At 53.6% G+C, this 13,114-nt stretch overlaps 6 protein-coding genes across 6 annotated transcripts; 3 read left to right on the forward strand and 3 right to left on the reverse strand.

Annotated features, from left to right (window-relative positions):
- Nucleotides 1–898: 898 nt before the first annotated feature.
- On the forward strand, nt 899–1,508 carry BDZ83DRAFT_565688 (uncharacterized protein; the record flags this gene model as incomplete). The annotated part of the gene is made up of 2 exons (XM_060503785.1): nt 899–1,195; nt 1,263–1,508. The coding sequence occupies 2 exons, from the start codon at nt 899–901 to the stop codon at nt 1,506–1,508; spliced, it is 543 nt and encodes a 180-aa protein (XP_060371056.1).
- A 955-nt stretch (nt 1,509–2,463) lies between these two features.
- BDZ83DRAFT_292838 (uncharacterized protein) lies at nt 2,464–3,198 on the reverse strand. Its single transcript, XM_060502199.1, has one exon. The coding sequence runs from the start codon at nt 2,951–2,953 to the stop codon at nt 2,573–2,575; it is 381 nt and encodes a 126-aa protein (XP_060371057.1). The 5' UTR covers nt 2,954–3,198; the 3' UTR covers nt 2,464–2,572.
- A 245-nt stretch (nt 3,199–3,443) lies between these two features.
- On the forward strand, nt 3,444–4,217 carry BDZ83DRAFT_646435 (uncharacterized protein; the record flags this gene model as incomplete). Its single annotated transcript, XM_060509962.1, has 1 exon — nt 3,444–4,217. One exon carries the CDS (start codon nt 3,444–3,446, stop codon nt 4,215–4,217), a length of 774 nt encoding a protein of 257 aa, XP_060371058.1.
- A 592-nt stretch (nt 4,218–4,809) lies between these two features.
- On the reverse strand, nt 4,810–5,535 carry BDZ83DRAFT_746866 (carboxymuconolactone decarboxylase; the record flags this gene model as incomplete). Its single annotated transcript, XM_060513334.1, has 3 exons — nt 4,810–4,862; nt 4,918–4,963; nt 5,044–5,535. 3 exons carry the CDS (start codon nt 5,533–5,535, stop codon nt 4,810–4,812), a joined length of 591 nt encoding a protein of 196 aa, XP_060371059.1.
- Nucleotides 5,536–6,983: 1,448 nt separating this feature from the next.
- Nucleotides 6,984–10,359, forward strand: BDZ83DRAFT_646437 (FACT complex subunit SPT16; the record flags this gene model as incomplete). Its single annotated transcript, XM_060509963.1, has 5 exons — nt 6,984–7,163; nt 7,267–7,351; nt 7,399–7,535; nt 7,593–9,198; nt 9,254–10,359. The coding sequence occupies 5 exons, from the start codon at nt 6,984–6,986 to the stop codon at nt 10,357–10,359; spliced, it is 3,114 nt and encodes a 1,037-aa protein (XP_060371060.1).
- Nucleotides 10,360–11,302: 943 nt separating this feature from the next.
- On the reverse strand, nt 11,303–12,945 carry BDZ83DRAFT_715296 (LEM3 family/CDC50 family protein; the record flags this gene model as incomplete). The annotated part of the gene is made up of 7 exons (XM_060511733.1): nt 11,303–11,417; nt 11,480–11,642; nt 11,696–12,037; nt 12,093–12,486; nt 12,542–12,638; nt 12,705–12,741; nt 12,846–12,945. The coding sequence occupies 7 exons, from the start codon at nt 12,943–12,945 to the stop codon at nt 11,303–11,305; spliced, it is 1,248 nt and encodes a 415-aa protein (XP_060371061.1).
- Between the last annotated feature and the right edge of the window lie 169 nt (nt 12,946–13,114).

Genomic DNA, 13,114 nt, shown 5'->3' on the forward strand with positions numbered 1-13,114 from the left:
GTGCTGGCCGACATTATCGCCTACGTGTGACAGTCTGATGGACCTTGTGTAAGCCTTGACACTACCTCAAGCTAAACAGACCATGCGGAATGACACCGGTTATCCGGCTTCTTCAGCGGTCTAGTGCAAGGATGAATTTGCTATGCTCTACCAACAGTACGAATGCAATATTGCTACCCTACAACCCAATCACGATGGCATCGGCAAGGAGGCAGGCGTTGTTACTGTGGCATAGCCATGGCTGGCAGCTTGCAAGTTGAGGGAATAGCACTTGCCAAGGCGGGGGAAAGATGTGCATCATCAACCATCCCTCAAATGGCAATGTCGGAGAAGAAAGGTCCAGACTGGTCCTCATTACGTCTGTTGTGGGCTCACATGGCCTACCTTACGCAGTATGCAAGTATGCAAGACGTCTCGTCTTTCCAGACGAAAAGCGTAAAGCCTGAAGGCGTGTTGGGAAGAAAGGGGCGACACGACGATGGCGTGGTCGTTAGTTCAGAAGGCGTGAAGTCGCAAAAATGACATCATGGAAGGTGCGCAGGGTACGAAGCTGCCCCTCCATCCCGCGTTTGTCCTCCACAATGACCCAAAGTGGCCCCCTCCTCTGCTCTTGCAACCACAGGAACCATCTCCAAAATGACATCACACCTTCAGCTCCGTCTGGCAAATGCCATCGTGGTTGCCAGAACAATGGCGATTCACATGCTCCCTGCCTGAGGAAGTGAAGGAGCCTGGACGTAGTTCTCCCATTCATAAATACCATCCATCCTCCTCAATACAACAGCCATCCCTCTGCTACATCAACACCTCACGTCAATCATCATACGCAACCCACAAGCACTTTGCAATATTTAATCAATCAGACTCATCAGAGCAATCAAACCACACAACCTTCATCATGGCTGCCAACAACGACAACACTTCCACCCTCAAGTCGTACGTCGACTCTGCCACTGGCGCTGCCCAGAACCTCCTTGGCTCTCTTACCGGCAGCACTGCCGACCAGAACAAGGGAGAGGCCAAGCAGGACAAGGCACAGCTCGAGCACGATGCTTCCCACGCTACCGCTAAGGTTCCCGGCTTCACTGCTACCGCTGGTGGTGTGACCAAGGATGACCCCGATCGTGCTGGCGGCTCCTGGAACCAGACCGTCGGCTCTGCTAAGGAGACTGTTGGTGGTCTCGTCGGCTCCGAGGTAAGTCTGTCCATAACTTCCACTCCCTGTCCCCTAGGCACCCAGTAGACTGACTGCTTGATTACAGAACCTGAAGCAGCAAGGTCGCGAGCAGAACCTCGAGGGCCAGCAGCAGGAGGCTAAGGGCCAGCTCAATGACTACACCTCTGGCATTGGCAACCGTGTCCAGGGTACTATTGGTGGTGCCGTTGCTGGCCTTACCGGCGACAAGGCTGGTCAGGCACACTACGAGGGTCTCCACGACACGGGCAAGACTCAGCAGCGTGGTGCTGAGCACGACATTCAGAAGCAGGCCGAGGCTAGACAGCAGTAAGTTCCGTCGCCAATTTGGCGTGGAGCGTGGCAGGATTGAGGACGCAGATGGAATTTGATACCCCTTGCACGAAAATGCATATCCCCAAATAGTCCTGCAGGTAGAGATGAATTGACTCATCAACCTCAAACGATCGTACCTGGCATATTCAACATGACAGCCTGTGACGTCCAAATTCAATCCAGACGTGACCTCCTTCAAGGATATGTTGGGACCCAAAGTCTAGATTGGGAGAGTGGATCTGGGGATGTTGAATTGTTCTCCACTGCTCCGTACTTTCACCTTGGAAAAGTTTACATTTGGTCCCATGTGTCTGCTGTTGCTCAGATTGGTGATGGAAAAGTTGGGATCAGGTTGGAGAAAACACTCATTATCGCATCGAATCCCATCACCGCTGCTTCCTCACGCAAGGAATTTATCAACGTGTTCTGGCAGCGTCAAGTGGTGAGCTAGAGTGTCCAGTTGGGTATGGCGGCTTGGCTAGCACTCATCATGCACCTACCGGTGATCCAGAGAGCTAAATCTCCCCGCTGACCTGAAGTGCAGCACAAACGCAGCGCAAGCGCAAGGGTTAGAGCGAGTAGGCCATTAAAGATGCAAGTGTCCAGCCTCTTACATGGCTGGCGCGTGGAGCCAAACAGAACCCGCAGGTTGCAGTTTTCGGATGGCACGTTATGGCGCTTACAAAGTATGTAAGGTACCTGACCGAAATCAAGGTACTGGAGACAAGCGAACAAACCTGCAGCTGCGCATTTTGATTACACCGGTTGTAATTATGCCTTCCGTGCCTTTCATACTCTCTTCATCACCATGTCGGCTAGGCAAATCGCACCAGCACCAGCAATAGCACCAGCAGACATGCCGTTCCGCCCTCGCCTCGTTCGAGTCGTCTCATCTTGTCTCGCTCGCTGACCGCTAGACAACCCCTCATCATGGAACTTACCCCTCGCCCATTGCCCACCGCCGTCCGCAATGCTGGGTTCCAGGTTCTAGGTTCTAGCCCTTCCCGTCGCGTCTTCTACCGCCAGAAGTGCCAATCTGCCCGAGGATTTCTCCCCTTCTTGTCACCAGTCGGTGGACTTTGCCCACGATATGCAGCACAGTGGATACGCACAAATCCACCAAACGAAGCCCCGAAGATGAGGGCCACGATGATGGGTGCTACTGTTGGTCACAAGCTCAGCCCCTCGGTGATAGGCCCCTCTCTCACTCTCGATTTCCCAGTTCCCACCGTCTAGGGCAGAAGAAGAACACCGGCCCCATCGGATCGGTTCTCGAGCCACGTTCGGGCCACAGTGAAGCCATGCTGGATACAGAAGTTCACCCTCGTCTGTCCAGTGACAGGTGACGCTCCAATATGCAGCTGCAGGGGAGACCACCAACCATGAGAGCGTCGCATCCCACGGTCGACGAACAGGACCCGTCAGGAGCGACCTCGGTGCCATTTATTGGCCCATGCCGCCCAGAAAGATGCAAGGGAGGCCGCATCCCAGAGGGGCAGGAAAAGGCAAGGAAGAGGAGGCATTATTTGATTGCGCTGCATCTGGAACCCGACCTACAGACCCTAACGTCGTACTGGCGCGCACAGCACTGCGCGGAGCGGAACGACCAACTCCTGCCGTCAACGGCCATGACGGGAGTACAGTAATACCACCACGAAGCCCTCCATGCCCTCCTTGCCCTCCTTGCCCTTCCTCCCCTCCGATTTCGTGTACGCATTTCAGTCGTCATCAACGTTGCCTCCTCCCTCCTTTCACATCTTGACTGTGCCGTCTCTCTACTTTGAACACTGCCTTTTTCCATCGCGGATCACGTCCCTGTGTAGGCCTACGCATCCTTATTGTCCAATAATACCTCTGTCGCATCATGGTGCGATAGTCTCTCGCCAGTTGACCCGCCACTTACACTCTTCTCTTACGTGCTTCGCTCTCCGCTATGGCCGAGAACGAAGCGCGTCAGTGGACATTCGTCCTAATTCTTACCGCGCTCCTCCTCTCCCTCGTCGTACTCTCCCAGATCCTGACAACATATATCACTGCCTATCGTGTCGCTCCCAACGAGATCACATCTTTTATCGATGCCGTCGACTGTTCGGTCGAGGAGAACGAGAGCTACGATCGGGACGTTGCCAAGGTCCAGCGCCTCGAAGATAAGCTCCGCCTAGGGCGACTGTTGCGCGAGATCCAGAAGGGCGGCGACGACCTGCGTGAAGAGATCAACTTGCTGCTTCTCTCCGAAGATACCACTTCTCTACGCCTGAGCGCCCGCCTTCTCTGGGCGAGCAAGCGCCGCGATCTCGAGGAGCGTGTGCGCCGGCTGGATCTCGTGAGGATGCGCTTCCTCGTAGTATACATGGGTGTGGTCGCGGACCGGGCAAACGTCACAGCAGAACGTCAAGTGCCCGTCGCAACACCAACGACACCGCAAAGAGACCCGGAAAAGACACCTGTTTCTCCTTTCACACCCCCAATGACCAACCTAAACGCCCACTTGACGCGCGCCTTGACGGAAGAGATTCGAGAGCGGCCGCCGCTGCGAAGGCTAACTACCCAAGCTATCGGTCATCGCGAGACGACCCAACCCGGGCACAAGCTGGGCTGGGCGGGTGTGGTTCAGGAACTGCAAAAGAGTCCCCGGATGCACAAGCGACGCTCCTCCATCGAGAGATCCATCGAACCAGAGTTGGCCAATTCCAAGCTGACAATTTGATACGATGGATTCAGGGAGTATTGCTTGCGGCAGACATGGGAAAGCGTCGAAGCTCTATGGACGGCACCTACATAAACGCGAACTACGACGTAGAACGATTTACCGGCTTACGACTACAGGTTACATGGCACTAACGACGTATGAACACTTGCATATGCATATTGAACAGACGACATATGATCTGGTGGCACTCAGCTTGAGGCCTCGGGAAAGCATCTTGGGCGACATCATTGGCAGACCATCTGTCAGCTCTCCCACGCCCGCAATTTTCACTGCGGGCACGAACTTTATGAAGAAAATGGAGGGGTCACAGGCGTAAGGCGGGCACGGAAGTTCACAAGAGTCTTACGCGAGGTTCATAGGAGGTTTAAGGAGAGGATTGGGGGTGAAGATAGTTTTTACTTTTTTGAACCGTTTATCGGGAGGATTTACACATCACTTCACTTAGATGAGATACCCCTTTTTCACAGCAGCATTAGCCCCATGGCATATTTACACTACACTTGACCAGTTAGTCTTCTCATTTCCAATTCAATACAAGATCCCCCGACTTAAGCATACGATTTTAATTCTGTCTCACGCGTTCTTTGGCTCAGTGGGAGGGCAGAGCCACGTCGTCAGGCCCAGTGCTGTTCCTCTCGCCGACTGCTTGAAAATTAGAATTGATTCGACTCGAAGACGCTGGGGGTTTCCATCTTACCGTCAAGAGCCACCAGGAATCTGCTCACACAGTTATAGCACGCAACCTGTATTCATTCGTTAGCCTTCCTCACTTCCCACCCTCAACCCCCTTCTCATCCCTCTTCCACAGAAAAGAAGGACTCACCGTCGTCGTAATCTCCACCACCTCCCTCTCGTTGAACAGCTCCTTGAGCTTGGCAAACGTCTCGTCCTTGACCCTGACGTTCCTCGTCATCTCGTCCGAGTAGACGAGCACGGCCCACTGCTTCTCGCTGAGGTACAGTGCGGGGCGGCTCGCCAGGTCGAGCGGGGTCTCGGTCTTGATGGCGTCCATGCCTTCCTGGGAGACTCCCGCGGCGACGGCGAGGGGCGCGTGGTGGCCCCACTCGTACCAGGCCTTGTTGACGACGGCGACGCGGGAGATTGCGAGCTCGCGGAGGTCGGCGGGGATGGTGGTCTGGGTGCGGACGGCGCCGAGGAAGGAGTTCCAGCCGTCGGCGACGGGGGGCGCGTGCAGAAGGGTCAGGTCTAGGGCCTGGAGGGGCCGGGGCGCGCGGCGGGCTTGGATGCGGGAGACGATGGCGGCGTCTTCGGGGGTTGTGGTTTGGGGAGGGTTGGGGACGTAGGGGAGACGCATTTTGGATGGGTTTGGGGGGGCTGTGAAGGGGGAGGAGGAGGTGTTTCTTTGTGGTTTTGGTAGGGGGGATGCGGGTATGACGGGTATCTTTCTGGGCTTGAAAAGGTTCAGGAACCTTGAGAATGAGCTCATGTAACCCAATGTGGTTGGTGGTTTCGGTCTGTGAAGTGATGATATCTCCAAGTCAGAAAAGTGAGGTTTACGAAATGCCTTCTTTTATTTCATCCGAGGGGTTTACGCGGGGTTGCGTATAAGTCCCGTCTCCACATCCCGAAAATCGGGCGGGCCGAGCGAGCGTTCTTCCCCCCTCTTGCCAAATTTCTGGGTCTTCCGGTTGAATGCTGTCCCGGCGCGATGCCGGTGTCGCTTGTGACACCCGACTGGAACCTGAGCGTCTCTCAAGGAACCGCCGGCGACTCGGCAGGGCGCTGTCGGGTACGGATACTTCCTTAGAGTGTCGGTAACAGGTGGAAATCCCTTTTTCAGTGGGGAGCCGTCTCGTTTGCTTCCCTGGGGATTGGGGATGACTTGCATGGGGGAAATATGGAGTTAAGTATTTACAGAGTAAGGACAGAGAGGTGTATTTTATCAATGTACTCCGTAGTGTACGTAATGCCATCGAGAAGAATCGAGCACTAGATACTATGAAAATGGTGTTTATTGATCATTGCCGATTAATTTGCTAAGCCTATACTCGATTACAGGATCCGCAGGAGCGAGATGCATCTAGTGTTTCCAGAGACTTGACAGTGACCCGTCCTTCTTCTGTCCCTGTGGATACCTTCTTTGCGAGCACTTGGTCTTTATGAAGTTGGGGATAACGAGGCTCTCCAAGACCCCGACTTTTAAGTCGCTGTCGCTCTCAGCAATGATGATACTTTAGTTCCGCCTGATCTACTAAGTACGTGACGTACCGGACCTGCTCCTTCCCTCTCTAGATCTCTGAAGGTTGACTCTCTTTGCTGCCGTCTGGGGGGGATTTCATGAAGGGCTTCGCAAAGAACTCCATTTCAAGGTGCAGGCCCGGGTAGGAAGCTTTGACGCCGACCTGCCAGTTGCACCACAATTACCAACTTACCACTGTCACCAACTGAATAGGTCGCCAAAGCTCTACCTCCTCCAGCACATATCACGCTAGCTCGCCACCTAGACAGTGAACAGGCCCAACTCGCCTGCTCCGTGCCCCCGCCAGCTTCTCCACGCTACCTACTTTACTCCACCAACAATCGCGCCGCGGACCCCAGCAACTTGCAGCCAACTGACGTGACTGCCTAAGAACCTTAGGTGGAAAGAAAGTGAAAGCGCGAGGCGGGTCACGTGCAGAGCTCCTACCTCTCCCAATTTACGCGGTGGATTTTTCGGATCTCGCGTCGCCAGCAGCAACCTGGAACCTTTCGTTCTTCAACCCCTTCTCTGCCAACAAATCCGTCACTCACTACGCAGCGACGATGGCGGAGATCAAGATCGACAACAAGGCCTTCCACGAGCGCACTTCGCGCCTCGCCAGCGCCTGGAAGAATGACTTGCGATCCAAGGATGGCAACATCTTCCACGGCGCCTCGTCCATCGTCGTCATGATGGGCAAGGTGGAGGAGGTCCCCGAGCTGCACAAGAACAACGCCATGCACGTTAGTCGCCTCCCTTCCAATCCGCGACGACACGGCCATTTCCATTGTGTTTGCCATCGTCCCCATGCACAGATCGAGAGCTGACGTTTTATTGCGCAATTAGTTTTGGCTTCTTGGCTACGAATTCCCGACGACGATGATGCTGCTCACGACCGAGAAGATCTACATCCTCACGACTGCGAAGAAAGGTGAGGAGTTTTCGCCATCACTGCGCCGTACACGCAGCGAGCGTTAGCTAACCCAATCTCAGCGAAACATCTGGAACAGTTGAAGAATGGCCGGTTCCCTCTCGAGGTTCTCGTTCGAGGCAAGGACGCTGCGGAGAACGAGAAGCTTTTCGTCAAGCTCGCTGAAGTCATCAAATCTTCGGGTGTAAGTCATTGCTCCGTGCGACCAACATCGACCGTCACTAACTCAACCGTTTCGCAGAGCAAGGTTGGCACTATTGCCAAGGACACCTCCAAGGGCCCCTTCATCGAAGAGTGGAAAAAGGTATTCGCCGATCAATGCAAAGACATCGAAGAGGTCGACATTTCCCAAGCCCTCTCCCAGCATGCCTTCTCTGTGAAGGACGAAACCGAGCTCCGAGCCATGCGAACCGCTTCCAAGGCCTGCGTCGCCCTGATGACCCCCTTTTTCCTCGAAGAGATGTCGGACATTCTTGATAAGGAGAAGAAGGTCAAGCACAGCGCACTGGCAGACAAGGTCGACAAGAAGCTCGACGATAACAAGTTCTGGAAGACGGTCGAGCTTCCAAACAAGACCAAACTTCCCGCGGACTTGGACCCCGCACAGCTGGACTGGGTTTTGGGCCCTCTTGTGCAGAGTGGTGGGAAATACGACTTGAAGATGAACTCAGAGAGCAACGACGACATTTTGCACCCCGGTACTATTGTTGCTGCTATGGGCTTGCGCTACAAGTCGTACTGCTCGGCCATCGCGCGTACGTACCTTGTAGACCCCAACAAGTCGCAGGAGAGCAACTACAAGCTTCTTTTCAACATCCACAACATGATCCTCAAAGAGGTCCGCGATGGCGTCGTTATCAAGGAGGTCTACAACAAGGCTCTGAGCATGATCAAGGCCAAGAAACCTGATTTGGAGAAACACTTCTTGAAAAACGTTGGTTGGGGTGTTGGTTTGGAGAATAGAGACCCGACCTTGATTCTCAACGCCAAGAACTCCCGAGCCCTGAAGGATGGCATGACTCTTGTCATCACCACTGGCTTCAGCGACATTGAGAACCCTCAACCCCAGGACAAGAACAGCAAGATCTACTCCTTGGTCATCACCGACACGATCCGTGTGACATCGAGCGAGGCAGTCGTTTTCACCGGAGATACCCCTATTGATGCGGATTCAAATTCCTTCTTCTTCAAAGACGAGGAGGAGGCCCAGCCTACGCCCAAGAAGGAAAAGAAGGATTCCCGAGTTGGTGCTGTCGCTACTAAAAACATTACTTCTACGAGATTGAGATCCGAGCGGACGACCACAGTCGATGACGATGCGGACAAGAGACGCCGGGAACATCAGAAGGACTTGGCGTCAAAGAAGCAGAAGGAGGGCCTGGCGCGCTTCTCCGAGTCTACGAGTGGGCAGAACGGCAAAGAGGTGAAGAAGTTCAAGCGTTTTGACTCATACAAGCGCGACAACCAGTTCCCTCCCAAGGTTCGCGAACTACAGATTGTGGTTGATGCGAGAAATGACACAGTGGTGCTTCCCGTAATGGGTCGCCCTGTACCGTTCCACATCAACACAATCAAGAATGCCAGCAAGAGTGATGAGGGTGACTGGTCGTTCCTCAGAATCAACCTTCTCTCACCTGGTCAGGGTGTCGGTCGCAAAGACGACCAGCCTTTCGAGGATGCGTCAGCCCATTTTGTCAGAAGTCTGACATTTCGGTCGACGGATGGCGACCGTTACCAAGAAATCGCCACCCAGATTTCCAATATGAAGCGGGATGTGAACAAGAAAGAGCAGGAGAAGAAGGAGCTGGAGGATGTTGTCGAGCAGGACAAGCTCGTCGAGATAAGAAGTAAGCTAGCCCCTTCCTTGATCGCCCTGAGAAGCCTATTAACGAGCTCTACTAGATCGCCGTCCTGCTGTGCTCGATAACGTCTTCATTCGCCCTGCCATGGAAGGAAAGCGAGTCCCTGGTAAGGTGGAGATCCACCAGAATGGTATTCGATACCAGTCGCCGCTTAGCACGCAGCAACGTGTCGACATTCTGTTCTCAAACGTTCGCCACCTATTCTTCCAGCCTTGCCAGCACGAGTTGATTGTCATCATCCACATTCACCTGAAAGACCCCATCATGGTTGCCAACAAGAAGAAGACCAAGGACGTGCAGTTTTACCGCGAGGCGACTGATATCCAGTTCGACGAAACAGGCAACCGCAAGAGAAAATACCGGTACGGTGACGAGGACGAGTTCGAGCAGGAACAGGAGGAGCGTCGTCGCCGTGCCGAGCTTGACCGGCTGTTCCAAGGCTTTGCCCAGAAGATTGCTGAGGCCGGCAAGAACGAGAACATTGAAGTAGATGTCCCCATCAGGGATCTCGGCTTCCACGGTGTGCCATTCCGAAGCAACGTCTTCATCCAGCCCACCACGGAGTGCCTGATCCAGGTTGTCGAGCCGCCTTTCATGGTCATCACTTTGGACGATATAGAAGTGGCTCATTTGGAACGTGTGCAATTTGGTCTGAAGAACTTTGATCTGGTTTTCGTCTTCAAAGATTTCACGAGAGCACCTTACCACGTCAACACTATTCCAGTAGAGTTCCTCGACCACGTCAAGGAGTTCTTGGATTCTTCAGATATTGCATACTCTGAGGGTCCCCTCAACCTGAACTGGCCGACCATCATGAAGACAGTCACTGCCGACACCCACCAGTTCTTCATCGATGGTGGTTGGTCCTTCTTGCAGGCAGAGTCCGACGACGAGGGCGAGGAGTCTGAGCCTGAGAGTAACTTTGAGATCGAATCTGACGAGCTTGACGAGGCTTCCGAATCGAGCGAGGAAGACTCCGACTTTGGCTCAAATGTCTCTGACGAGGAGGATGACGCCGAGATGAGCGACGAAGACGAGGGTGAGGACTGGGACGAGCTCGAGGCAAAGGCCAAGAAGCGCGATCGAGAGGACGCCCGTGGCGGTGGTGACGATGACGACCGCGGCCGCAAGAAGAGAAAGCACTGAGCATTTGACTCTTGAGGACACCATTTGATGAGAAATGGCGAATCGCAGGTACACACGGAAGCGTTTTCCATGCGTGCATTGTTTTTGGTATCAATTGTATTATCAAATTTGTTGTGTAGGCGTCTAGGGTGGAGAGTATGGGGAGGTCCTTGGTGAACGCGGGCCGCCCCTTGCGGCCTTCAGGGCGACGGAACAGATAGCTTTCTTATTAATCCATGATGATTCCCGGATAGCTATCTATGCCCGGTCCTCTTCCTATCTTGTGATTGCATCATGAAGTGCGGCGAGGTTGTTCATTATTCTCTCTGATCCCACTTGTTGACCTCGGGTAACGACGCAGTGTAATAGACGAACATAGATATCTCAAACAGAACTGATTTAATCATGCCTCGAAAGAGATAATTTCATGGTCTACCTGACCCTTGACCCTCGAACTCCAGATTCCCTTGGTAAGCTAAGGAACGTTCTTGGTTTCTGCTGATTGCCTAGGTACCTCGCCCTCGTTTTCTCAAGAGGGTCTGAAAAAAAGCTCATCATGCAGGGTCGAAAACCCAAAAAGTTCATGAAAGGAGAAAGCAGAACAAACAATACGCGTCATTGACCAGCCGGTAAAGAATACCATAAACAAAAGCTCCCCTTCCTAATCCTCTCCTCGGCAGCGGGAGACGCTGTGAAGGGTGGGGTTTTCCTCATTCAGTCGAGGTCCCCGGTACTCGTACAATTTCATGTCATTCCGTACAAAAACGCCGCGATGCTAACCTTCCAAATCGATGCTACGTCAGCTTGCCCAAACTCACAGTTGCGACAGGGGGGAAACAATGCGTTGGGCCCCGACTGACGATGTCGTCACACTATATGCCAGTCTTGTCGATGCCACAGAAGGTTCGGTTGAGTCAGATGCCGCACGCGCACGAAGGGGGCGCAGCGACTCATCGCGGGCCTTCTAGGCTTCGCCGGGTCGTACTTCGCGACCTGAGGCCATTGCCGAGCTGGGACCGGCACCCGGCTTGGAGCCAGGAGCATTGTTCCAGGAGAGGTAGGTGTGGTCGCCAAGCTTTCTACGTGGGATATCAGCATCAAGGTTTTGCAGGGGCTTGGAACGGAAGTACGGATTCCTTACCTCGGCTTGATAAGATGAGTGACAGTGAAGATCACACCTAGAAGGATGCACATGCCGCCGACTACTATGTAGGCGATACCCAGGAAGGGGTTTCTGCCACCCATGATCGTTCGCGTCGTGATGACGATGGACTTGCTTCCCTTGTACTCAGTGGTAGGGAAATCTGCGTCTAGGTTAGCACTGAACAATGAGCCGCGTTCTTCAATAGATACTTACTATCGGTAATGTTAACCTCGTATGTGCCGGCCTTCATCGTCTCGTCGTCGTTGCGCTGGTAGAGCTTGCTGAAAGTTGGCAATCCAGCAGTCCTCATCCAAACCTGGAAGGCCTGCCACTCGGCGATGTTGGGCGGAGGGTGCTCAGTGGTGTAGTTGGGGTACCGGACTCTCCAGTTTGGCGGCGGCACGACATCAGCCGGGTCGTACTTGGTTTCCCCATAAAGATCAGCATCGGATGCCCAGGCGATACCCGAGTTGTTCTTCATCGGGTATATCGAGTCCTCTTGGAGCATGCGGGGCGAAGTAAACGTATCGTTGAACATGGAGTTCGCAATCAGACCTGTCGCTATGTAAATATGTGATGTAACGAGCCAGTGGACTACATCAAGACTAACCACACGGGTAGTACGGCTTCAGGGCATCCGAATCCCACTCAAGGGGCTCACAGGAAGAGCTATTCACGTTGCTGGCGGACTCGGCATTTCCCTTAAGTTGCTTGTCGTAGAAGGAAGCGACATAACGTCTGTGGTTCTGGTAAAAGTTCGTCAGGTGGTAGTAGAACAGAACAGGCGGCCCCATATCCTCAGGAATTCTGAATTGAATTCTGCATTGCTTCGCCTCGTACGTGATCGGTCCGTCGGTGACATCGACAGTTGTCACAGCCCATTCGGCATTCTTCGTCTGGTCGTCGCTCTTAAACGCAGTGCTGATGTACTTCGAGTCCATTTCACCAAGAGTCGAAGTCGCTTCGGTGAGGCAGTTTGTGTAGTCGATGCGAATTTCCTTGACCTTTGAGGCGCGCGTTTTAGTAGTGGTCATTTGGGTGTATTGAGACTATATTTACCTTCGCGCTGGCGTAGAGCAAGAGTCCACCAATCGGAGCAAATATGATTCCGATCGTGAAGAAGAGAGGGAGGACAGTCTTAGGCGTCAAGATTGGCCTGTAGCAGTCAGCCACGAGATTCCCTTGCGACTAGTCGTCTCCAAAGTGCTGTTGCCAAACTTACTGCCATGCCTTCAAACGTTGTTGTCTGAATGCCGTATCTGTTCAAAAACATGTATCAGTACCACGATCTTTATTCCATCGTTTGTCATCGATTCCGCGATTGCCGAAGGGAGGTTGGCTTCGTTCCGGGGCTTCCACATACTCGCTGGGCGGCGGCTCTTCTTCTTGTCTTCCTTCTTTCCAGTGTCATGTTGCGATTCGATGGAGTCGGCGTGGTTGACGCCAGGTGATGGATCGGGCATCTTGGGCAATCGTGCACTCAGAAGGTATGCGCGCGATTGATGTTGGTGATGTCGGCGATCGGGGTTGCTGTCGAGGAAGTCCAAACTAGAATGCGCTTGCCCGGACAGACAGGAGAGCCGGAAGTCAGCGTAATTGTGGCTTGGCATTGAGTGCATGGATTGGGTCTAG

Source organism: Colletotrichum acutatum, assembly GCF_030867785.1.
Source record: "Colletotrichum acutatum strain CBS 112980 chromosome Unknown BDZ83scaffold_4, whole genome shotgun sequence".
Lineage (NCBI taxonomy): Eukaryota > Fungi > Ascomycota > Sordariomycetes > Glomerellales > Glomerellaceae > Colletotrichum > Colletotrichum acutatum.

Bases quoted from the DNA above. Each gene is read 5' to 3' on its own strand.
- BDZ83DRAFT_292838 (XM_060502199.1), bottom strand. From the start codon at position 2,953: ATGGCACCGAGGTCGCTCCTGACGGGTCCTGTTCGTCGACCGTGGGAT.